Source organism: Leopardus geoffroyi, chromosome A1 (genome assembly GCF_018350155.1).
Source record: "Leopardus geoffroyi isolate Oge1 chromosome A1, O.geoffroyi_Oge1_pat1.0, whole genome shotgun sequence".
Lineage (NCBI taxonomy): Eukaryota > Metazoa > Chordata > Mammalia > Carnivora > Felidae > Leopardus > Leopardus geoffroyi.
Genome location: NC_059326.1, coordinates 14,413,891 through 14,441,362, shown reverse-complemented (window position 1 = coordinate 14,441,362; position 27,472 = coordinate 14,413,891). Strand labels below are relative to the sequence as shown.

The window sequence follows — 27,472 nt, the reverse complement described above, 5'->3', positions numbered from 1 at the left end:
GACAGTGAGCCCTCAGCTGACAGTTATAGAAATGTGTTTTGTAGCTACCAGTCACTGAATGCTACTCGTGTGCTAGATATTACGCTACGTGCTTTTCCTACATTAGTGCGTTTAATTCTTCCAACAACCCTATTATGTAAATAGTACTGTGTTCATTTTAAAGAAGAGGAAAAAGAAGTCCAGAGGGCTTAGGAATTTGTGGGAGGGGGGCTCTCTATGAAAATAAACCTATGCCTATGAGCGTAAGATGAGGGGTAAGGCATAGGAAGCCCCTGAAACATGAGGGGCCTTGAAGTTTAAGCTTCATTAGCTTTATGGCAAATTTATCTCTGATTCCACCTGATGTTCATCTATTAAAATTGTATGCATGTAATAAAAACCCATTGCCTATTGCCTTTTTTCCCCTCATAACAAGTGAATATTCCTCCAGGGTGAGGACTATACATTAAGGTCCTTTTAGCACCTTGCAAAAGCTCCTTTTATATAGTAGCTGTGTGCAAACAAACCTGTAATTTATTTGCTACTCTCTAGATTATAGAAGAGAAGAAACTCAGATACAATGTACTCGACACTTTATAACAGAGAGCTGACCACAACTAAGTCCTCTTTCTTTAGGGAATGGAAATCCAAATTCCCTTTGGTCAACTTTCACCTCATCATTCCCTGACAGGCGTCTTGTGTGATCCTGACTCTACCTTTGGCTCCAACCATGGGAAATGACTGGCTTATTTCATCTCCAGTGAACATACTCCCCTCCCTGTTAAGCAGCACCAATGAGAAATAAGGAGACATTTTCTGGGATTTCTGGGAAAGAAAAGTTTCTTCTGTCTTCCATGAGCGCTACTCGGTGAGATGCTTTCTTTTCCTTTGGGTTGTATGATTTGAGGTCTAGAACAACTGACACAGCCATTTTAATACTTGAAGGGGAGTACTTGGAGCTATTGGAGGCCACTCAGTGGAGACGAACTTTGAGGCCCAAGTGGGGAGGGCAGAGCCGAAGAAGGAAAGAACCAAAGAACCTTTATTATTATGTATCACTGTCGAAGATCTCGCTGAAAACTAAACGCGCCTCTGAATTTTCAGTCAGAACACTGATTTATTGTTCAAGCCAATATGAACTGGGTTTTCTCAAGCTTTCATTCAGAAGTTCTGACAACATAGAATTTCATGAAGCCAGTGTAATGTGGGATTATAAAAAAGAAAAAAAATTCAATTTTCTAGGGATTGTATATTTCACAGCTTATTTTTTTTAACACTTATTTATTTTTGAGAGAGAGACAGAGTGCAAGTGGGGAGGGGCAGAAAGAGAGGGAGACACAGAATCTGAAGCAGGCTCCAGGCTCCGAGCTGTCAGCACAGAGCCCGACGCAGGGCTCAAACCCATAAACTGCAAGATCGGAGAAGCTGTGAGGGGTTTCTGGGTGGCTCAGTCAGTTAAGCGTCTGACTTCGGCTCAGGTCATGATCTCACAGGTCCGAAGTCGGATGCTTAACTGACTGAGCCACCCAGGAACCCCTCACAGCTTGTTATGTTTTTTATACAATAAAGAACATGAAAATTATTTGGGGCTTCAAAGGTGCTTACTGACGGGGCGCCTGGGTGGCTCAGTTGGTTAAGCTGCTGACTTCAGCTCAGGTCATGATCTTGCACTCTCTGAGTTCAAGCCCCACATCGGGCTCTATGCTGACAGCTCAGAGCCTGGAGCCTGCTTCAGATTCTGTGTCTCCTCCTCTCTCTGCCCCTCTGTCTCTCGTGCTGTCTCTCTCTCTCTCTCAAAAATAAATAAATATTTAAAAAAAATTTTAAGAAAAGGTGCTTACTGAAACCAATCGTAGAATTATTCACTGCTAGAAATTATTCCACGGGTCCCAATCTTTGTTTAGGAACACTTCTTTTGCTTTTAGAGACCTTTTAGAAGGTTCCTGGTTAATAATATCATTCAGATATTCCAATTCTTCCTTGAGCTTTTGAAGATTAACAAATTCTGTATTAAATATTTCATTTGTAGTATTGATTATACCAATAAGACTTTCATGTCTTTCTTAATGGTCATCTCATTACTATTATATTTCACTATAGAAGTTTGTCCTTCCAATTATAATATTATACTTCAAATGTCACGTTCCTATTAGGTATATAAAATATTTTCATACATTAAAATCTTGTTTATGAATGATTTTTATACAGGATAGTTTTGGGTTTCTAGTCCATTTGTAAGAAGTTCCTATTAAGAAATTCAATGAAGCACGGGAACAATGCAAGAGTAATTTATTAACACATCAGGAGTCTTTAATTTGCTAACATTTTCCTATCATGTTTGTCTGACAGAATATAAAGAACAAATTACTAAAGCATGGAACATAGCAGAAAAAAAAGCTATCTATCTTTTAAGAGCTCATAGGTTCAAATGTTCGCAACACGAAGGACTCCATGCTTGCGAACGTATAGTTAGTATTCACGTCACCTTGTTTGTTTACCTCTTCTACTTATTTAACATTATATACGATCAGGAGAGCACGTGTGAGTTACAGAGGGAAATGCTCTGCCAAAAGGAACACTAAATGAATCAGCACTAAAAACCTGAAGAATGTTTACATATTCTAGTTACTTTAGAAACAGTGATCTCCTCATTTATCTCTTTTTTATAGGAGCAAATTAAAAATCTATAATGACTTGCAAATATTTTACCATATGCCACCTCTAATCCATATTAATCATAATGAAGGCTATCTTTTCTTTGGTTGGGATAGTGTTTCAAGAACATTTGAGTCCAATGTCTTCAAGTAGTTAAGCATGAACTCTCCAATTTGGTCCAGTCCCCACTCAACCTATTGTCAGAAATGCTGGCCTCAGATTTCTGGTAACTACCTGAGTTTTCATCTCAGCTCTGGACTGGACTCTTTCCAAAAAGCGCTGAGACTAAGTCTGTTTTATTAACTCCTGTACACTCTTTCATGCAGTACAGTGCTTGACATATAGCAGGGGTACGATAAACATTTGTTGACTGCAAAATGAATACATAAATGGAGGAAGTAAAGGGAACTTAATTAACTGAGAAGCTTCCTACTGCCATAATAGTCCAGTTAATTTCAAAGCAAAAGACCCTCTTGCCCTGTTTTTAAAATAATCTTAAAAAAAAAATCTAAAATAGCCAGAGTGGTAGTCAGCTTTTCAGGTTTTAATACTGCATATCATACTACTTGACAATCTACTATAAATTTTATTGTATGTGTATTTTATAGTGACTAGCATATAACAGCCACTTGAGTAATGCTAAATAAAACATATGCAGACAAGATGGTGTAAAAGAACCATTTTGACAGTTTTCATCCTCACACTGATGAGTTAGTTTGGTTTTGTTTCACACCCAAAGATTACACCACAACCTTGGCAAGTCATGTCAAAAAATGCATATCTTCACACATTCTAATGCTAACATGAATGTAATAGCATCTCTATTTATCATCAATATCTGAAAGATAATTCAAAGTATATGACCTCTATCAATGATTTACTACATTATCTTTAGACATACGGTGTTAGCTAATGTTGAAATGCCAAGAACTCTCCTAAGTTCTTTATACTTACTAACTCATCAAATCCTCACAACACATCTATTATTATTGCCCCTATTTTACAGGTGAAGAAACTGAGGCAAAACGAAAATTAACCTTGTCTAAGACCCTGAAGCCAGTAAGTTGGCAGAATTGGGATGTGAACCCAGGCAGTCTAGCTCCGGGGTTCCCTTTCCTAACTACTGCCTATTGTCTCTCATGTAGTTCTCTGTAAAATATCATACCTTATCATTCAATTTTGCAGAGAATGGTTTCATGATTCAGATACTTTATAACTATATTTGCTCCGGGAGGGCAGGCCCCATGAAATACACTGTTTCTATCTACCTGGGCCTGAATAATTACTCGTCCATGGTAAATGATGCAAGATTTTTGTTCAGTTCATTTGGACTGGAAGAATTACTATATTTGAGACCATATTAGAATTAAATTGCTAGCATTTTGTTTTCTCCCAGATGTGTGATTCTCAGTAAGATGTTGGCTAACTCATCTCTTCAGGTCCCTTTCAAACCTGTAACATCATAACTAAAATTAGCAATGAGGTAGCAACAGAGATCCGATAAGGAGGTCACACAAAACATAAAAGAACTAGAGAGTGAACGACAGATAAGAATGTGCCGATATTTGTACACTGGCTTCAAAAACAGGCTAAGAAATATTGCATGTGTGATAATAATAGCTAATAGTCACGAAGTGCTTCAATGTGCCAAGTACCAGTGTCACATTCTTTAAATGCATGTGCCATTTGATCTTAGCAACCGTGTGGCTTAGGATGGTACTATTCTCGCATTACAAATGTGGAAACCAAGGCTAAGAGAAAGTGACATCAGGTCACACAGCTAGTAGGCCGTGTAATACAGAACTTCAACCTCGTAGGTCTAGTTTCCAAAAGTAAGAAAGGAGGCAAGAGGTGTGCTGAGTTAAAAACTATCTGTGGGATCACTTTCAAATTGGCCACAGTGCATGTTTCCCTGACTTGCAGGGCTTATGCATCTCTTGCTGAGCCCCTCAGCCCTCCCTGCACCCAAACCAAACGCACACACGTGTGCCCCCTAACCTGCTGCGGGATGCTAAAGCGGACAACCAAGAATGGTAGAGGGGCGCCTGGGTAGCTCAGTCGGTTCAGCATCCAACACTTGATTTCGGTTCAGGTTGTGACCTCACGGTCCTGAGATCAGGCCCCACGTCAGCTCTGTGCTGGTCCTGGAGGCTGCTTAAGATTCTCTCTCTCCCTCTCTCTTTGCCCCTCCCCTGCTGGCATGCTCGTTCATGCTCTGCTCTCTTTCTCTCTCTCTCTCTCTCTCTCTCTCTCAAAAAAAAAAAAAAAAGTATGATAGAAAAGAGAGCGAAATTCAGAGTGAATGAGCTGAGGCTTAAAATGGCTGAAGTGTATGTGTAAACTTTAGGGTCTGGCTCTGACATCAGCTTAGGCTCCAGAGAAGCATTTTGGGGCTTAGTTCCTAATTTTTCACTGCACTTCAAATAATTTAGTAACCCACTGAAGTTTTCTCTGGATAAATGAGGTAAACTAACCGAAAATTTGCTTTTTTATTCTTATCCACCATTATATATTTTTTCTTGCCATTTTTTGGGGCCAAATCTTCTCTCTTGTATCTTAACAGATCCTTGATAAATTACTGTGCCCTACTTTTTTTCACTATTATGTTTCCCTACATAGCGCGTGTGTGTGCAGATGGTCAAGATGATATGTCTTATCACCCAGGAAAGATATCATAGAAATAATTTACCATAATCTTTTGTTCTAATTTCAGGTTTTTTTTTTTACCTTGACCTTTGAAACCAAGGATATGTGAGCAACCTCTCCTTACATCTGCTTTTTCCCAAGTATGCATTTCATTTTGTCTATGCTAGTACTAATTTATCCTCTTACAGCTTAGTTCCTATGCTAAGAATTGATGTGCTTTAGTCACAGACCACAAAAGAAGATGCAGGTTTACTTCTTACAAATATACCTGGTAGGAACGCTTTTAGAATAAAGTCTTATGAAGAAAATTAACAAAGTTACCTTTGATAGATCCCTGAAGTTTCCTGGGAGAGTCAAGTCCAATTCTTCTGATTCGTAGTTTGTTAATACCCATGGAAACACAGGATATTGGTTCAGGTCATTATATGTCCGTCCTAGCAAAGAAAAAGAGAAATGAAAATCTGTACGCACGATTTGCTTATGAAATCGTTTCTGTTCTTATATAAGGAAACTATTGGATTTCAGAAAACAGTAACTTGTTTATTGAACTGCGTCTTTGTTTAATAAAAAGCACTCTAGCAACAATGTGTTTCAAGTGAATTCACTCAATAATAATTAAGAAACGAGTAACTAGAATGACTTTTCATAATAGAAGCTTGTGGGAGAGACTGTTAGCTGTTGATGGTCATTGATTTATCTTCTTGGGCTAGACCACATTTCTCAACCTTCCTCACAGGCAGCTGTGGGCATGGCACTCAGAGGTTCGAATCTATAGAACATGAGCAGAAGTGATTTGCCCCACTCCTAGTCTTGACCCACTACAACCCGCCGCCACGCGGGCGCCTCCCTTCTCCATTGCTTCGCTGCCGGCTGTGATGACGATATGACCGTCCTGAAGAGCAGAGCCCTCCCTGCTGGTGAAGATTCCTAAAAGTGATCATGGATGAGGTCCTCCTGCCGACCTGTACATTTGCAGGTTATGTGACGGTACTCTACTCCAATGACTATATACCTAGAAATTATATTGCCAGTGTACAGAATGCTACATTGAGCTTATACCAAGGGTTCTAAGGATCGCTTGAGAAGGGCTCACGGGAGTACTCTGAAGCCAGAATGAAAAAGTTCAGAGGCAGATGTCCCACACATTATGGATTATGTTATTTCACTTTAGGGGACAACTGCTGGACCTTTGGTTGGGTTTGCCGTTTATTTTTTCCTGGAATGACTTACGAGTTTCACTGAAGCACAGCGGGAAGGTGGAAAGTTTAGGGAAAGCATAGCACTGGCTTGCCCTCATAAACTGGTACTGAAATAACATGTGAGCAGAGGGAATTAAGAGAATCGCTATTAAAGAAACAGGAGCCAAAGAAAACTTTTGTTGGACAAGTTTTTTTTTTTTTTTTGTTTTTTTTTTTTTTAGGTAAAAATAGGTCATAATCTGATCATGGGCAACTTTCTAACTTCCATTCAAATTCATACAAAAGAGTGATTTCACCAGTACTTCGTGATGGTTTACATGGATTTAATATAATTTATATCCATTTGTATGGATTTCATCCAGAATGCTTTAGTGCACACACCACATATAGCACGACGGTAACATAGATATGCATACGTTATCTTGTTTGTCGTCAAGAATTGTCATTAAATGATACCTACTTCCTGCAGCAATTGGTAATTGTGATTGTGAAATAGAAAAAAAAAAACGAACTATAATCCAAGGGAGAACTAAATGTGCTATTGCAAGCATCAGATCAAACTAATTCATTCATTTCATACACATTTTACTGGGTGACTATTTTACCTGTGAATCTATATTTTACAACAAAAATGACATATTGTTTTAGGTGTGTGCATTGATGTCAGTACGTATTATAGACGTAGGTGACCTGTAGACAGCACTTCCCCGGAATGAGGTGAGGGGCAGGTTCGGGCTCCCCTACCTTCCCCCACCACAGCACTCACACAGATGTAAGTTGCCCCTAATGCACGTTTACTTGTCTGCTTCCCCATTACTCTGCACACTCACGAATGTAGAGTCTAGGGTTGTGTTTCATTTTTAATCTCAAACACACTGTTTGCCAATAAATGTCTGTGGAAGGAATGAATACACATATGATAAAAATGGCATAAAATGAACCAAATTTTAATAGGTGAACAAACAGCCAAGTGAAAAAGGAAAGTTGCAGGATGGTCTCTTGGCGGATGAGGACCATGCAAGGGCAATGCACTACATACGAGACAGAGTGACATGGTGAACCATGAGGAAAATTGCAGCTAGACAGCTTGGCCAATGAATGCACCCGTTTTATGTTTGTAAGTCTACTGGGAAGAATAATACTGATGAGAATAAATAAGAATTTGGAACCTTTATTAAAGTCTTGTGCATGAACATTTTCTGTGAAACCAGTATCACTGCAAAGTACAAAGTATAAAAGTATAAAATTTTAAATGTATTATTGACAGCTCATGTATATGTTAGCCTAGGACACCTGATTACTATCCATATTTTTTCCTACACATGGAATATAGAGAGAGAGTCTAGATTGGTTAAGCAGAGCTATTTCTGGGATTCTAACTGGGCCCATGGCATATTTAAGGCTCTGCCGTTTTCTGGGTTACCATTCTACTTAAAAATCTGTCGGTTTCGATGAAAAATAGGTCTTCCACTAAATGAGTGTATTTTCATAGAATAATGTTTCTATTATTTATGTAACATACATTTATATTATTCATAAAAATGAGTTAGTTGAAAATTAGATATCATAATTGTTTTTAAATTTTTTGATAAAGTTTTATACCATATACACTAAGGGGGAAAAAAACCCTCTCAAGATAAAATAAATAAAAAGCCAATTTCTCTTGACTCAGTACTTAAATGTATCATATAAATGCAAACAGCATAAAAATAGAGACCATATTTGAAGATACCAGCTTTTTAATAGAAGTGACTTTCTAATATAGGAAATGATAGAATAGTATTTCTGGAAAAAGAACAAAGAAAGCAAGCATTATCTTTAAAATACACACACAACATTGATGGATGCCAACACTCACAGTTTATGAAATTGCTCTCTGCAACATGTTTGTTGATCCAATGATCTTTGGAAGGTTATTTCAAAATAAATTCTTAGGAAAATTTAGCAATATTTAAATTACGAAGGCTGATAGCACCATTTAAATTCTAATAAATACAAAAAAAATTTATAAATAAATGTACTTATACAGTTATAGTCAAACCTTTTTAAATAAAAATTTTCACATAAAAGCCTTGCAATATAGATAGTCAACATATATTTTTTATTTAAATGAAAAATGTACAATGTATTTAAAAATCACATGGATGAAAAAGAATAATTAAATGGTACTTTGGGATTCTGCATTCATGAATTAGCATGTTACTTAATTATTTTACTAAGCACCTTAGTGAAACAAACAAACAAACAAACAAAAAGACTTTACTAAATTAAAAAAAAATGAAATGTTTCCAAAGTAGTACCTATTACGTTCTGGCACTTGGAGGAACCTACTTATCAACTGTTCTGTTTTTTTGTTTTTTATATTTTGGGTTTTTTTTTAAAGGATAATTGAAATTTAGTAAATAACCTTATGCTGTAATTGGTAGGGTTCTTTTTTTTCCAGCAGTGGTAAGTGCTGATTTTTTTTTTTTTTACTAACTATGCTCATAAGGTTTTATCTTAGAAGATGAATATTAAATATTGCAAGCCTATGACACTAATCTACTCAAACAATAAAAGTGAAGCACAGTAAATGAGATCTCAGAAACACTGGATATGTTTCTTCATTTAAAGAAAAAAACTTTTTAATTAAACCATCCAATTTAATGTTTTTATATGGCACTTTAGTTTTGAAGGTAAAGTGATCTAGAGACAGCTGACAAAGAAATTATAACTGCAATTCCTTGGTGAAAATGTTAATGACAGCAAAATATTGTTTAATTAGATGATTGCAGCATCTGGATTAACACTCTTTAAGAGCGATGTTCCTGTGCTTGTCTGCTTCTTCACACTTTACAGACATTTTGTCATCTCTAGGTCATTAGGAAAGAATTTTTAATGATTTTTCTAGAAGCAAGCAGTTCAAGTTACATCTAATTAGATGACAATAATAAGCCCAACACATGCAGTAGCTAAATATATACATAATTAACCAGGGAGGGCTTGTACATCACAGAGTAAAAAAGTGGAAAATGCTAAACAGGAGAAAAAGGTTGGGGTTGGGGAAGTTGTGCTGAATTCATTAGCTGATCATATGAAACACAACTCGAAAACCTTTAGAAAAATCCTCAGACCTAACAGAATCATTTAGACAAAGCTACGTTAGCAATCACTCTGCTATTTTCTTAAATGCAAGAATGTCAGGTTTTAACATCTTGTTCATGGTAGTATCTAATAAGGTATAAAATGAGGCATAGGTTGTATCTTTCAGAACACAATGAACAGAAATCGGGTCAACTCCAGGAATTAAAGGTTGAAACCATATTTTATTTGAACTCCAAGCATTATTAAAATTCTTCTACATGTAAAAAAATAAAAAAGAAAAGAAAAAATTCTTCTACGTAAATCTTCCAAAACTTAATGTTCCTTGAAAACAAAACAAAACAAACAAAACAAAACAAAACAAAACAAAACAAAACAAAACCATGTGTTTCAGAAATAGTTACATAAATTATACCAGAGTCCTGAGCTGGACTGTCATGCAGTTTTAAAAATCATGTCTTCCCAAGAACATTTAATGAAATCAAAAAAATAGAATCCGAACCTGCATTTGTAGCAGGTTCCCAATGAGACAGGCACACATGGAAAAAGAAAAAAGAAAAAAGCCACCAAAATTGTTAATGTGATATATATGGCTAGGCTTATGAGTGAGTTAATTTATATTTCCAATTTTTTATAATGAATATTTATTAAATTTATAAGGAGAACAAAATAAAGGCCATGAAAACATCTGTGAGTTTTTAGGTGTCTTTTAAAAATAGTATGTTTCAGAATTTTTGATAAACTTTTCATGTAAAGTATCTTTACAAAACTCACCTATATATAATAAAATGTGTGCTTATTTATATGCAATTATGTATATATACATGTATCACACGAGGGTCTAAAAAATCTAATAATGCATTAATACTAAGACACTGTTGCTGTATGCTTTATACAGAATCTTATTTTTAAAAGCATCTTGAAAGGAGAAAAGCAAAATTGGCCAAGTATGACAGACCTCAAAATATGAAGAACAAGAAATGGGGCATAACTGTATTATATATGTCATGCTAAAGCAATATTTTGGAGAAAAAAGGTTGAGTCTGAGAGTGTAACACAGGAACCAAAATGCTTTTTTTTAATTTTTTTTATTATTTTTTTTTTAATTTTTTTTTTCAACGTTTATTTATTTTTGGGACAGAGAGAGAGCATGAACGGGGGAGGGGCAGAGAGAGAGGGAGACACAGAATTGGAAACAGGCTCCAGGCTCTGAGCCATCGCCCAGAGCCCGACGCGGGGCTCGAACTCACGGACGGCGAGATCGTGACCTGGCTGAAGTCGGACGCTTAACCGACTGCGCCACCCAGGCGCCCCTTTTTTTTTTTTTTTCCAAAATGCTTTTTTACAGAAAATGTATATTTACTAAGTCGCATTAGCCTGTATTTTTAAAAATGTGAAGCCAAGAAAGATTGTTTCTTCTTTCCAGATTCCCATCCTGTAACTTTTCTACTTTATTTTTCATTCTTTTAACTTTATGTATTTATTTTGAGAGAGAGAGGCAGAGAGAGAGAGGGAGAGAGAGAATTCCAAGCAGGCTCTACACTGTCAGCATAAAACCTGATGCAGGGTTCGAACTCACAAACCTGTGAGATCACAACCTGAGCCGAGATCAAGAATCAGATCAAGTGTTACCCACTGAGCCACCCAGGCACTTTGTAAATCTTCTCTTTAATCCAGGAAATTTAAAGAATCTCTCATCCAGCAATTCTCGTAAATTCATATAACAGATCACACAATCGAGAAAAACACTTGCAAAGCCTAAGTATAAATCAGTTCAATTTAATGGGTATTTACTTAGCAAAACTTGCTTTTTTTCTGTAGCAATCTCATAATCTAATTAGAGAGATGAAATATACACATAAAATGTTAAGGACAAATTAGCATAAATGCCAAAATATATGATATAGACAGTGCTATAGAAGATATGAGTGCTATGGAGGATTAATACAATTATCTTTAGGTATATCTTTTATTTATTTTTTTAAGTTTATTTACTTTGAGAGAGACAGAGTAGAGGAGAGCAGAGAAAGAGAATTCCAAGCATGCTCCACGTTGTCAGCATGGAGCCTGATGAGGGCCTCGAACTCACGAACCGGGAGATCATGACCCGAGCAGAGGTCAAAAGTCAGATGCCTAACTGACTGAGTTACCCAGTAGCCCCTCTTTAAGGGGCATATCTTTTAAGGAATATAGAGGTGGTGCAATGGTTCTCAAAGTGTGGGCCCTAGACCAGTGGTATCAGCATCACCTGGAAACTTGTTAGGAATGCAAATTCTTGAGCCCCACCCTCAAGCTACTGAGTCAGAAGCTCTGGGGATGAGGGTCCAACGATCCTTGTTTTAGTAAGCCCTCCAGGTGATTCTGAGAATCACTGGTATCCTGGAGGATGCTGGCTTGGTGGCCATGTTGCTGCTGTTGACCGTGTGGCTGGTGGTGCTCGGCCAAGTCCCTCTCCAGGAGTCGCCAGCATCAGAAGAAAGCCCTCTCATGCAAGATCCTGTCTCCTTCCCAGGAGTCTGCATCTAGTGATAGCGGTGTGGAGGAGGTAATGAAGGCCTGGCCACCTTGCTTCAAGGCAAGACAACTCTGAACTTCTAGCTCCTGTCTCCCTTGCCTTTTCCGCACTGCCTTGGGCTTCAATTTCTCTTTCTGCTGAGTTCCACTTTCTTCACTCCCCTACAGACGTGATCGCAAAGGTACTTTCCAATAAACTTCCTGCAAGCAAGTCTCTGTCTCAAAAAGGGTTTCTCTGGATCTGAGACTTAGCTGAAAATAATACCAGGTTCTACATCAGCAGTGATAATTCCACGCCCGGTTCTAGTGCTAGAATATCAGTATCTGCAAAACTCATGGCCACAAATAAACTTTCAAAGCTTATTTTGATGAAATATAAAAGAAAATGATAAAATTATTGCAAGTCTTTAATTGTTTAGGTTTTTAAGCATTCAATAGAATAAAGCTGATGACTTGAGAGGAAATTGAATGGTGCCATGAATATCTGGAAGCAAACTTGTTAAGGGAGCTGTGGAGCCGAACTACTTACATCAGAATTCTGACTTTATCACTTGTTAGCTCTGTGACTTGGGCAAGTTATCTACCTTCTCTGTACTTTATTTTCTCACTTGTGAAATGGGAATAAGAACAGAACCTAACTCTTAGGGTTACTGTTGCATCTAAATGAGTAAATACACATAAAGTACCTATAAAAATATTTGGAACATTCTAAATTGCTCAATAAATGCTAACTATTGTTTATGGTTTCTTAATGTTAACTATAATATTAAAGAACTATTTCCAAAAGAAACCATAACACTAAACAAAGAAATAACAAAAATATTTATTTTTTCTGAAGCTTGATATTAAAAATAATTAAAGAGATGTTCTAAAAAAGGCATTTGTAATACTATCAGCCAACCATGTACTGGCTTTGGATTACCCAGGAAATGAAATACAATTTGTCAGTAAGAACACTAACATGCTTTCAAGAAATGATAAATCTTAAGTTTCAATCAATGGCCTTAAATAAGTATTTATTGAACAACAACTGCATTCTCAAAACCATGTGACATAACAACGTGATTATTTAGTGGAACCCATGTTAGTAAAGTGATACTGACTCAATGTAACATCTTTACAGCTGCCTTTATTCTAGGATCCATAGAGAACTCTGAAAAATGTTTCAATAAGAAGAAATGAATGGATACATTTTCCTCCACAAATCAGAAACACTGGAAATTCTAATTACTTCCCTAACAAATACTCAATTTGGCTTTAGTGAAGCATCTCTATAAAACCATCACCCAAATCTTCAATGCCAGTGCTCTGTACAAAATGGCACTCCTACTTAAAACTGGAGGATGATGGCCAGGGAAGAATTAGCAGGACTGTATCCAAGGAAAGTACCTCAGGATATTTACATTCATAGCTTTTTTTTTTTTTCAATTGTCATTCCAATTCCACTTCTGTATAAAGATTCATGTTGCCTGGATAATCATCTATCTAGACAAAATCCTTTAAGAGCTAATTCAAAGTCCACCTTTTCTATGAGGCTTCCTTTGAACAGACTATCTCATCCTCATCTGCCACTTTTGTAAACTCTTAACGACTGTTAATGGCATGTAACCGCATGGTTTCTTATATATTCTAAATGTTTTTATATGCAAATATTGTTCTGTTAATTAGATCTTAAATGGCTAGAGCAATGGTGCTCAAACTATATATGTATCAGAACCATCTAGAAAGCTTACTGAAATGCCGATTGCTGGGCCCACTCTCCGGGCCTCAAATTCAGTAAGTTGGAGGAGTCTTCTGAGAATAGTCACCTCTCACAAGTCTCCAAGTGACACTGCCAACCACCAAACTAGGGCACATTACAGTGATTTCTCCTTTTTGTAGTACAATGACACTCTCCATGGAGTCATGCACTTCTCCCCCCTCCGCTCTTTTTGCCATACCTGCTGCCAAACCTACTGCCTCCTTAACTCTTCTAATACAACTCTTCACTCCACATCTTCTTTTCTCTTGGAATGCCCTCTGTTTACTTTCCAGTGACTTCTTATATTATACTTTTCAATTTAAGTGTTACCTATGAAAAACTTTCCCTGATCTCTTAGTTACAAGTAATGCCTTCTAGTTCTGTGACCCCAAATGGCTTTGTATGTTCTCCTGTTCTAATAATTATCACTTTTTCGTGGAATTGCTGGTGTGCGTATGTGTTTCGCCAACTACGCCATCATCTTTTCAAAGGCAGAAACCACACTCTAGTTTCCTCTGCAGTGTCAGAACCAGAGTGTGTGTTTAGCGACTATTTACTAAAAAACTGAACACATTGGCTTCGTATCTAGAGACCTGGAATACACTCCTATCAACAGCTCTCCCTAACTGTAGGCTATCTCATTTCCGATTCAGGCCATACATCGTCATCAGTTTCATTTTCCTAAAACTCTATATTGTGTCCCCTTCTACTCCAAAACCATACTGACCTCTTAAGAGTCTAAGATCAGGCTCTTTACAATCTGGCTCTTACTGATAGCTCCAATATTCTCTGCTCTGAGCCAAGATACAATACCCGTGTCCACTGAACACATCACATGTCCAACCGGCAGAAATATTTGTAAAGCTCTGCTCTTTTTTTCCTCCCCAGACAAACACATATTTAAAATTCCTCCACTCTGCTTAGCTCTCAGAGCATTCATTATTTACAGCACTTATTCAGCACTTAACATCAGCTGTCTTAAAATGCTCTCTTATTTATGTATAGTTCATTTACCCATCCAGTTGTAAGTGCTCTGAGCTCCTAGTCCCAATTTTATACTTCATTTTATCCCGCCGTCTACAACAGACGGGCTTCAATGTTTAGATATGACCATTATAAAGGGAAGGCCCAATAAATTCTTTTTTTAAAAGCCAGTGGTCTATACATTCTTTATGTCATCAAATAAAACAGACCCCAGTGATTCAAAAGAGAGTAGAATGACACTGAGACATCCCTTAGGATCTGCATGCTCTGGCTCAGAAACCCAAAGACTGTCCCAACCAGAAAAAAAACAGTGTCTGTATTGCTCAGGTATAGCTTACAGATGGGAACACAATGTTATCTTATCCAGACTGCAATCTTTCCAGAGCTTGACAGAGAAAGAAACTCCCAGACAGCAACAGGCATGGGGTAGGCAGTGGTTATAGGCAGTACTGTACCATATTGTGGGAAGTGTATCTGACATGAGTGAAATGTAGTGGGAAGGGATGGAGACTAGAAGAGTCCTTTAGAACAATGAACTAGACCACATTCCATCTAGAAAGACAGCAAGAAACCCACCTTAGAATGGCAGAACAGTTTAATATAAATGCCAGCTCGACTGGAAACTGAACTGTGATTGAGGTATATTACCCTGTCGTCCAGTTTTATATACAACAGCTCCAAATAGTTAACACAGCCAAGGAAAAAAAATCTTATGCCCATCCATGACATATGGTAGACAATTAGCCTTGATAGATCTCTCAAGCATAGATAACAGAGAAGCCTAACACAGGGAATATGGAAAAACACTGCAGAAAAATGTAAAGAGACCAAACATTACCCTAAAAATCAGGTAAAGATCCATGTAGCTGAAAATGATGTACTGCATTAACAAGGAGAAAATTTTAGTAGAGTTTGAAATCCTTCATAATATGCAAAATATAGGGACTCCAAAAAAATATGAGTTCTATAAGAACATAGATTCTGGGTAGTAAATCATATTGACAAAAATAAGCAGTGAACAAGAAGTAAATTGACCTTAAGTTCTTACATAGGAGTAATTAGAACTGCTGATTCATATTTGACTTCAAAAATAAGGAAAATGTACTTTAGAGGGTTTTTATTTATTTATTTAAAAAAATTTTTTTTAACGTTTATTTATTTTTGAGACAGAGAGACAGAGCACGAACAGGGGAGGGTCAGAGAGAGAGGGAGACACAGAATCTGAAACAGGCTCCAGGCTCCGAGCTGTCAGCACAGAGCTTGATGCAGGGCTCGAACTCACGGACCGCGAGATCATGACCTGAGCCGAAGTCGGCCGCTTAACCGACTGAGCCACCCAGGCGCCCCTAGAGGGTTTTTAAAAATGTAAACGTATCTCTAGGAGAATTAATAACAGGATTCCTACAGTCACTAACAAATGGAAGAAATTTTATAAGGCCAAAGAAAAACAAAAGAATACAAAAATTTTTTAAATAGTATAAAATGAGACAATATATGACCAAACGTATCACTTGATACAACAGATGTAAACAGATTAAATATGGTTACTGAAAGAGCAAAGTCCAGGACAGGGTTACAACCTGAAACTCCATCTATGCTCTAGGACAAAGTTGGCACACCTCAGATTCTTTCCTTCTTCTCTTTGGCACTGAAGTTTCTTTCTGCTACATCATGCGGTTACCTGCCTATGCTAGTGAAGGTTTTTATATTTCAGATATTTAAGTTCACTCTATCTGTACATGGACACGATATGTGCCAATTAAACAGTATAACCTGTTTCTTGTATCTTTAAGGGAGCAAATAGGTTTCTTTAAGATATAAACATCATGTTTACTGACATATATATGTGTATATACATATATATACACATATATATTATATATACCAAAGACATCATGAATATATCATGAAGGTACACATAGAGGATGGAGATGTGTGTATACAATATACAATAAAATTTAATTTATGTAATAGACCTTTGGTTATACCTCTAGTATCCTATTCACAGAGGCATTACATTACAATATGTATTAAATGATTAAAATGTAAAAACATTTTCAACAACTTTTTTATCCCTTTTGTTCACAAATTGTGTTCTCTTGCCTATTTAATATATATCTGCATCACCCATATTTACTATGTGTACCCCTATAGCATCCCTATTCACACATATGTGATTGATTTAAGAAGAGTAATATTACACAGTTATCCTTTTTAAGCAATTATTCAGAGAACATGTCTCTAAATTCATGGTTCTGAGCCTTCATTCATAATAGAACAAGAACCAAAGGGGAGCATATGTGTTTATATAGTTACTTCAATTCATGTTATTCCAAGAAGTTTTTGCAGAGCCTGATTTATAGAGGTAAACTTTTTGTAATTCAACATGAATAAGGGCTTTTGGAACTTAATTTAGGAAAAAAGAAACAGGCACTTATATCTCATAAATATGTTTAACCACAGACAGCCAATGATTTAACAGGAAAACAAAGCCACTACCTTCTTTTAATTTGCAGGCACAGTACTGCTGAGGTTGATGGCAGTTACTCATCATTTAGAAATGCAATCTGATTTTATATTTTTATTCGAAGATTTTAAGAAGAAAAGATCCTGTAACCCAATCATGCCATAATCCAGGTGACATCTGTACTAGGCAGAATCCTGTTGTTATTCTCCTGTCTAGCTGCTATTGCCGAGAATGACAAAGTAGGGAAATTACATTTTCCCATTATTATTTCCAGACACTTTCTGGCAATGGTTTGTTGACTCTAATAAACCTTCAGACAAAGCTGTCAGCAAAGGAAATGGCAAAGGGGAGCAAGGAAAAGGCTCTTCAACAATAAATACATCTAAAACCTCAGTGCCAGCTTGTACCATTTCTGATAACATCTAACGTGAGTGCTCCCACATTTATTCTAATGCTGTATTTGAATTCCAAGAAAAAAAAATGCACTCCATCAAGTCATATTACCAATGCTTTTGATGAACACAAATGTATTATGAAATTAAAGAATGAGATGTCGTACCTGCTATAGTATTAAGAAACATCAAGTATTCGAAGTTGGAAATTTCCCTTCTTTGCCAACGCTGAGTCATGTTGGAAGATTTGTAAAGCTGGCGAGGGGTGGCCAGTGATATCCTCCTAGAAATTAAGCAAACCATAACAAACATAGTCTCTTTTAACTCATGCCTTTTAAAAATCAGTATTAACTAATACATTGGTTTGGTATCAATCCACTTAAAATAATTAATGGTTTATCCTTAGGTAGATTAAAAAATACATTTTAATTGCAGATATTAGCAATCTGTCAAAATTCTACCATAGAAAAGATACATTTAGTTATTCAGAATAAATCAATATGAAAACACCTTTTTAAAATTTTTTATTTTTTAATTTATATCCAAGTTAGTTAGCATATACTGCAACAACGATTTCAGGAGTAGATTCCTTAATGCCCCTTACCCATTTAGCCCATCCCCCCCCACACACCCGTTCCAGGAACCCTCTGTTTGTTCTCCATATTTAAGAGGCTCTTATGTTTTTGTTCCCCTCCCTGTTTTTATATTATTTTTGCTTCCCTTCCCCTATGTTCATCTGTTTTGTCTCTTAAAGTCCTCATATGAGTGAAGTCATATGATATTTGTCTTTCTCTGACTAATTTCACTTAGCATAATACCCTCCAGTTCCATCCACATAGTTGCAAATGGCAAGATTTCATTCTTTTTGACTGCTGAGTAATACTCCATTGTATATATACCACATCTTCTTTATCCAATGAAAACACCTTTTTGTATAATATGGCTGCAAATGGGTATTTTACAAGTCAACAAGACCAAAAAAGGTGAAACTACACTCAAGTAAAAGTAGCTTGTGAACAATATAGCAAATCTACTCCATGCTAATAAGCTACGTAGGCAGGTAGTCAGGTGCCAGCTTGTAAGCATTTGATTTAAACCTCATATAATAATGGCTGCCACTGAACTTTATATATGGATACAGTTGTGTTATTGTGGCAGGCCTCCGCAAAGAGTGTGCATGGGAGTACAGCCTCTACCTACGCTGTACGTATCCCACTAACGATGTAAAAAAACAAGCCGGGAACTTTGAAAACATATGAATTCAGAAGAAGGGACACAGGAATAGCTCAAGGGAGTAAAATTGGGACACTCTGTGTAAATTATGAACTTTCTGAGGTTCATTGTGTTTATGTAAAAAGGAATGAAAGTGACCTGTATTTGTAAAAGTCTGCTAAAGCCACTCAGTTTCAAAAACGATCACTAACCTAAGACAAAGGTTCCTAAATGTTTTCAATTCATGCTACCCTTGGTATGTCAAGGACTTTTTCATGTTGTCCCTGGGCCAAGAGAAATACCTAACAGTCATGTTTATTAGGTGGTTAGATCCAAATAATAAATACATAAGTCTTAACAACTAAGTAGCTGTTGGAAAATATGATACTCATAAATTGAAATAAAAATAGTATTTTTACTTCATTCTTAAATAACTACAATTACTTAGTAAGGGGATCTGTGCACCGTGGGCTTTGCACAGCTTCTTAAGCCTTGTTGTTATATCTGACACCACTCCTTACACCTCCTGTTCCATACTGAGTTTCATGCAGCTCCTTTTTTTAAATTTTTATCATAGCAACTCCCAAAAACTGGTTCTACAAAGCTAAGATGTCATGAAAAAGAACACAGTGCTATCTAATGTTGAAATGTAGAACTAACTTGAGCTAAGAGTTTGTGCGGTATCTGACAGATGGTGCTGTTTTTCCTTAAAAAGCATGAAATGCCCTGCAGAAGCCTGTGAGTTCACTGTGACATCGCAGGTTCCCTGATGCTCAGTTTGGGAACTGTGGACTTAAGCCTATTTTTGTTTCATGGATTATTGTCAAATATTTCTATGTGCACGGAATCTTAATAGGCACTGTCTTGTACATAGTAGGAGCTAAAATACATATTAGTTGAGGAAAAGGAGGGGGGGGAAGGATGGAAAGGAACTTGTTATCTCAAACTCAAATCCGAATTATGAATTCTAAGAATAATTAGGTGTAACTCAATGTTTAAAATATTAACTTTTTAAAAAACTTTGCTAGTAATGTATATTTGACTCGCTCCAAACGAACCATATGAGTCTAATGATTCACTTCATTGCAATGGTAAATGGTATATGTATTTCATACATCAATTCTGTAATTCGGTACATTTTTCAATTAACTTATAATATGATTTTTACAGTGCTTCCAGATTCTGATCCATACTGATATCAATATTTAAAATTTCTCCAGCTTTACTTCTACGCACACAACTATTTTATGTAGTAAACTTTATCCCTGATCCTGACTTTGTCATGGCAACAGGCTAACATAGGCTCTGAATCATCAAAGAATTAATAAACTTTGCTTAGTCCGATTTGCATTGTGCTATTATAATCACATGTTTAGTCCAATTTGCACAGTATTACTATTGTAATCACATTCTTGCTATTCTAAAATTCTTACCTGCAGCACGCTCAGAGAAGTCTGCTAAAATTTTACAATATACACCATAAAATGTTGAATGCCTTTGTTGACATTTTGAACCCAAACAATTTAAGAAGAAAATTGCTGATCTGGAAATAATTCTGACCATCAAAAATATCCCCAAACCAAAAATCACACAAATCCTGCTAAGTACCAATAATGGGAATCATGGGAGAAAGTTATCATGTCATTCTTAGAGAAAGTAATAGAAAAATGTGGGCATGGGAAAGGAATTGAGAAAAGCACTTATCAGCAGGTCTAGGAAAATGACCAGCTTTTCCTGTTTACTGCTTCACCTTTTCCACCATAAACTCATTGAGAGCAGGAACCTTGTTTTACTTACTGTTATATGATTTGCTTTTAGCAATACTTAGTATATAGTGGGGTCTCAATAAGTACATACTAAATGACTTGAATTATTGGCCACCCTCTAAGAAAAAATGGCTAAAAAGATACGTGATGCCAAAAAATTAAATAATTCAATCATATGAAGAAGAAGAATGGGAAACAGTAAATCAATAGGTCTGTTCAAAACATCTACAACAAATTTAGGTATTAAATGAGGATGGCTGGTATGTATTTGGGCTATAGTATGATGCTTTTAAAATATATATTTTTTAATGTTTTATTTATTTTTGAGACAGAGAGAGACAGAGCATTAGTAGGGGAGGGATAGAGAGAGGGACGCACAGAATCCAAAGCAGGCTCCAGGCTCTGAGCTGCCAGCACAGAGCCTGACGTGGGGCTCAAATTCACGGACTGTGAGATCATGACCTGAGTCAAAGTCGGACGCTTAGCCGACTGAGCCACCCAGGCGCCCCATACATTACGATGCTTTTAGGATCAGGGGATAAGATGAAGACAAACTGCCCTCTGAGATAAAAGCTACTAATACCACAATACATGGCAACCATTTAAAATCACAAACCTTATGGATACAACCAGATGTATCTTTGGTAAGTAAATAATCTAATTAAATCCAAAGTTAATTGATTGTGCTATCTGAATAGAAAAATGCATTGACCAAACAATGGTAATCAGTATGGAATCCAGAATATGGGCAAGTTTTTGCTGGTATTTTTCAATCATTATGCAGGGGTGATGGTATTGTTCTTATGAGCAATGTGGGAAACCTTGACAGATGTCACAGGATAGAAATGAAGGGTGTGAGCTATGAACTTGGGCAAGGTAAGTAACTTATCTAAATCAAAATTTTCCTAGCTGTACAATGGGATGATAATCCCAATGTTTTAGGAATGTGGTTGTTTTAAGAATTAAGGGCAAAGAGGGTGCCTGGTAGGCATACTTGGTTAAGCCTCTGAATATCAGTTTTGGCTCAGGTCGTGATCCCACAGTTTATGGGATCAAGCCTTGCATCAGGCTCTGCACTGTGGCACAGAGCCTGCTTCCGATTCTCTCCCTCTCTCTGCCCCTCTACCACTCGTACCTTCTCTTTCTCTCAAAATAAATAAATAAACGTTAAAAAAATAGAATTAAGGACAGAGAGTTCCCTTTTGGCACGTGAAGACATAGCGAGATGGCCATCTATGAACCAGGAAATGGGTTGTAGTCAGATACCAAATTTGCTAGCATCTTGATCTTAAGACTTCTAGCCTCACAGAATTTCAAGAATTTGTTGTTTATAAGCAAGAAGAAGAAGAAGAAGAAGAAGAAGAAGAAGAAGAAGAAGAAGAAGAAGAAGGCGGCATATATTGTTTATAAACTAAAACACAAAGTATAGTCCCTGCCACATGGGATGTTCTCAGTAAATGAAAACTCAGTAAATGGATATTAATTAATTAAAGAGGCATTCATTAAGCTATGCTAGCTTAATGGATATATTCCTTTCATTCTAAAAGGACAAAGCAACAATTTGATTTGTAATGTTATCTCTTTGGTGGGCTTGTCCAACAAGTGGCTTACATGATATGTGAAGGCCATTATTCTAGCAGTATACCTGCCTTTGAATTTGATAAAAATTGTTTTCAATGTTTTTATTATTTTCATTTTTGAGAGAGAGAGAGAGAGAGAGAGAGAGAGAGAGAGAGGCAGAGAGAGAGGGAGACACAGAATCTAAAGCAGGCTCCAGGCTCTGAGCTGTCAGCACAGTGCCTGACTCAGGGCTTGAACCCATGCACCGTGAGATCATGATCTAAGCCGAAGTTGGGTGATTAACTGCCTGAGCCACCGAGGCACCCCGATAAAATTTTGTTTATAAATCTTGTAGGTTTAGTTTAGAGTAAGTTTCCTAGAGTTTGATAAACTCTGCTTAAACCGGTAGGACCCAATGTCAAGAAAACAAAGCAGAGAATGAAGCCCTTCATGGTTCTATCAAAATACTGTCATCTGGAAGGCTTCCACTTGTAGGAGCCACACATCATCCCTTCTCTTTGACAATTCTGTAAATATAACAGGACCTTACATATCATACACATGTGTTTATGGGTGTAGGTGCACCTATCTGTTTACCTACCCTCCTACCCACCTCCCTACTTATCTATGTGCGAACATGTTCCATATACGTGTATAGTGTGTATGTGTGTTTACAGTTTGCAAAATGCCTTCACTTTATGATCTCAAGACTTTCATAAAACATCTCTTTTCAAAGATAGTGTCTCCATTTTATAGCAGATGGGAGTGTCACTCCTCTCACCTAGTGTTATTCATTCTTTCAACTAAGTTCCCACTCAGCGTATCAGGCTCTGTGACTGTTACCCCACCAGGAAGGGGCAGGTCCAAGCCCAGATTCAGTGTTCCTCTGATCCCTATCTGCTGCTCCCAAGGCTATATCTCACAGGAAATACATTAAAACTGGACTTCTGGAATACTATTAGGAAACTAAGAATGCAGTGAGCCATTGGCAGGGGCAAGCCAAAGGACCAGAAAAAAGGGTTTTAAGGTAGAACGGCTGTCTGAAGCAACAGCGAAACCAAAACTCTTAAGCATCTATTTTGTTTCCAGTTTTGCCATCAAGAAGGATGATCTTCCAAAAGTCAAAGGGAGACCAACTGTGGTTAAAGGGGAAATAATACTCATACTAGGTAAGGGAGAGAGTAAAGAACTTCCGGTTGTTTTAAATGAATCCAGGTTGAGGCAAGTCCGAGAGTACTGAAGGAAATTACACACATCATTGAGAAACCTGTATGGGTAATCTCTGAAGAATCATGATCATTGAGAAAGATGTCAGGAGGCAGAAGATCATGTTCAAAAAGGAAAAAGACCTATTTGTCAGTTCTTAATGTCAATTCCTGGAAAAATCCTTGAATTGACGATTAAACGAACAGTTTGTAAGCACTTGGGAAAGGAAGCAGTGATTACATGAGTCAGCTTCGATTCAGTAAGAACAAGTCTTGCAAAACTAACCTCATTTTGTTTTTTTTGATAGATTAAATGCATTTTTCCTCTGACCTGTATTCTACATAAGTATTTCTTCATCGTCCACTAATGTCTTAATTTAATCTTGTCATTCTCCTAGCAAATATCCTGAGCTTGTACATACATGCCAGTGAATTGGTCTTACACTGTGAGCTTAATACGAGAACGGATGCTTTGTAAATCAAGGTAATTCTAGTTGAGTAGCACCTAAAAAGCATCTCAGCAATTAGGCTCTGTGCTAGGTGCTATAGATTAAAAGATACAGAAGACACAGTCCCTGTCTTTTAAATGTCTGCAGCCTATTTAAGGGAAGATACACAAAGATTAGTTTTCCTGTCCATCCACGCTGGGCTCTGCAATAATTCTCATGGACAGAGTGACTGATGTGGAAGACATTGTTGTTTGTCTGTCCCAAGTCAGTATCTTTCTTTCTGGCCAACAGGGACCTGTTTTGTTCAAGCAGGAGGTGGCGAGGACTTCAGAGGTACAGTTTACCCTGAGTTTTACCCAGAGGGTGATTGGCCTAAGCCAGTTAACTCACTTCGCTTTGGCAGTGATTGTTCAAAGGACAGGAAGGTGAGCCCATTCAGGCCAAAGGGACCTAAGATAAAGACTGCAGGAGGCTTCTGACAAATATATTCTCTCCTAAAACCTAGAGGCTTGAGGAGAAACCCTTTGTGTCTTTTCCCCATTTTAATGCAACTGTGTGAAGCTGTGCTATCTGGAACACTAGTGGGTATTTTGTGACCAGGAGGCTGACTGAGGGTCTTGACATCACTGAACATCGGGGACAGTACTGGAAACTCCTTAGCTCCAGACTTTTGATAAAGTAAGCCTCCAACAGCAAAACACTCTAGTGTTTAAGCCACTTTTAGATAGGTATTCAGTTACATGGAGCTAAAAACTGACTGATATTAGTGATACACATAATTACTATGTTTTCTCTTAGACTAGTATCTTTTGATAAAATAAGATTTCAAAATTATATTTTAAAATACCAAGATGAAACATTTAGGAAATAGTTAAAACCACACCATCATTCATAACTATTAACCTCAACAAATTCTAAGAGTTTTATTACTTTCATGAAGAAGCATCTATGTGCAGCATTTATACAAACAGTTTATATGCGATCACGAAACAATTAATCACAAATATCATGAGGCTCTGGTATGTTTTTTGTAAGATCTTCAGCAAAAATGTCCTAATGATGTGCGAGCTATGATATACAATCAACTTTTTTTTTTTTTTGAATGTTTATTTATTTTTGGGACAGAGAGAGACAGAGCATGAACGGGCGAGGGGCAGAGAGAGAGGGAGACACAGAATCGGAAGCAGGCTCCAGGCTCTGAGCCATCAGCCCAGAGCCTGACGCGGGGCTCGAACTCACAGAACGTGACATCGTGACCTGGCTGAAGTCGGACGCTTAACCGACTGCGCCACCCAGGCGCCCCACAATCAACTTTTTTACTTCATCATTTATATAGGTGTTAAATAAAACTTATACATTAACTATTCTGTCATTCTTAAAATAGATGTTTCACAGCCTCTTTGCCTACAAATGACTTGCAGAGAAAGAAAATGCCTTGGTTCTCAAAATAATTACAATGGTATAACCTTATTTATATTTCTGTCATACTAGGATTAAAATATGTTAACGAACCATACATAATGCGTGATATGATATAATTACCTGGCTTGTGGCAAACCATAGCTGGTCCCTACGCCAACCCGAGGTAAGCTATAGACAACTTTTTTTACTGTTGCTTGATCGGGGAAATTGAACATAACCGAGGCTGTGGGAAAAAGAAAAAAACACGAGTTAGAAAACCACAGAACTAACCATCAATTTTAGAAATCATTTTCAAGTGCCTCTCATGATGTATTTGTCAAGGTAATGTATCTTCATGGAAAATCAGCTTTCTGTACAGCATTATCCAGGAAAAATCTAGGATTAACATTTTCAAACAAACTAATTTTTCTTCTTATTTTAGTGAGGGCGTATCAAAGAGAGAAATACAGCAGGGAAAAATGAAAACCGTATCATTCTATGTAAATAAATAACATCCAAATATGAGCACATTTCATAACATTTAAGGGGCCTTACTTCGGTTTGCCATAAATACTTCCAAAGCAGTGTTTTGTAGAAGATAACGTCTTGAAAAGACAGCTCGTATCTCGCTGAACATCCATTTTCCGTGAAGTCCTTCAGTGTATGCAAGAACCTAAAATAAACAGTTGAAAGGGAAGTGTCAATCAGTGAAATGTGTGTCTAAGACTTAGTCTGACAATATCTTAGACAGTGCTGTATAAAAGTCAGTAAATTAGGGATTATCTTCCTGGATTCATGATATATCACAACACTGCCAATCATCCGATTCTGTATACGGCATTTGCAAAATTTCTACCTGTCTGCGTTTTCTTGGTTGGCTCATGAAGAAATGAACAGCAGAAAAATTATATATTCAAAGTGACCCTGTGACTTAAAACAGATATACATTATAGTTTTTGGTCTTGTATATAATTAGTTGGGCAAGGTAACTTGACATATTCTGTTGGTTCTTTTCCAATATTCCTTTTCTTCCTTCTTCCTTGCTTAGTGGAAGCCCAGTTAGCAGTAGTGTCTATGTGGTCAACACCAGGCAATGGGTCATGACTGGTTAAGGTAGGGGTAGCAAGCATTTTTGGTATGAGGACAAATGGCAAATATTTTTAGACTTTAAAGGCCATATGGCCCCTATCACAACTACTCAGCTTTGCCATCATAGAGTGAAACCAGTCATAGACAATGTATAAATGAATGCGTGTGGCTGTGTTCCAATTAATAACAACAGAGGTGGCCTGAATTTGGTCCTGGGGTCAATCTGGCTGACCCATGGTCTAAGCCAATCATAGCAAAGTTATTCCTTGCTTTCGCAAATTCCACTGAAACTAGGGGTGAGGACATTTGACCCAGAGCTGGCTAACGAGAACAAAACCAAAGTCAGTTGGGGATGTTTCAGAAAAGATGACAGAATGAGTGATATGTAGCTGGCACACTTTTTTTTCTTCTTTCTTGAATAGAGATGTAATGGCAGGAACTGTAGCAGCAATTGTATAACCAGGAGAGCAAGGCCAAGGAAATTGAAGCAAGGCTGGCCCTAATACTGAGTTAGTGAAACAGTGTCAGCAACCACCACACCTGCACTTCTTGTTACTTGACACAGAGCAGTCCATATTTGATAAAGCCACTATAGGCAAATCTGAAACAAATGCATTCCCTCCTGATACACCATTGCAAGTTAACAATACAAAATACATTTCTCTTTGCACTAGTACACTCTGTACAACCTACCACATTTAAATTTGCTCTGGTGAAATCAAAACTAGTTGAATTCTACATGCATGATACTCCTTAAGCTTTAAAAACAAGTTATGAATTCCCTTTTTACATTTCCTTTCTCTGGGAAAAGATATATAATATATGATACTTTGGTCTTTTAGTTTGTGAAAATTCCATTTTTTTCTAACTCCTTAATTCAGTTTTGTCTTTCCCTAGATGCTAGAAAGTTCTTGGAAGCAGTCAGACATCTATTTAAATCCTGAAACATTTTGGAGCCAGTCAGACTCCTATTCAAATCTTGGCTCTGTTATATAGCAGTTAGAGGACCTTGGAAAAATTATTTAACTCCATCTGATTTTCATCATCTGAAAAACAGTGATAATAATACTATTACTGGTTAGTTTAAGCAGCGACAATGAACCTTAAGTACATGGCCTGAGCTATTATCTAA

The 27,472-nt window shown here is 37.1% G+C and overlaps 1 protein-coding gene across 11 annotated transcripts in view; it reads right to left on the bottom strand.

The window, feature by feature from the left end:
- NBEA (neurobeachin) overlaps nt 1-27,472 on the bottom strand; it is a 689,522-nt gene that overhangs the window by 102,477 nt on the left and 559,573 nt on the right. For all 11 annotated transcript variants that reach the window (XM_045473789.1, XM_045473805.1, XM_045473824.1 and 8 more), the window contains 4 exons: nt 25,807-25,924; nt 25,393-25,495; nt 17,826-17,941; nt 5,602-5,714 (listed from right to left, as the gene is read on the bottom strand). In XM_045473789.1, the coding sequence (XP_045329745.1) occupies nt 5,602-5,714; nt 17,826-17,941; nt 25,393-25,495; nt 25,807-25,924 (450 nt within the window). The remainder of the gene's footprint in view (nt 1-5,601; nt 5,715-17,825; nt 17,942-25,392; nt 25,496-25,806; nt 25,925-27,472) is intronic.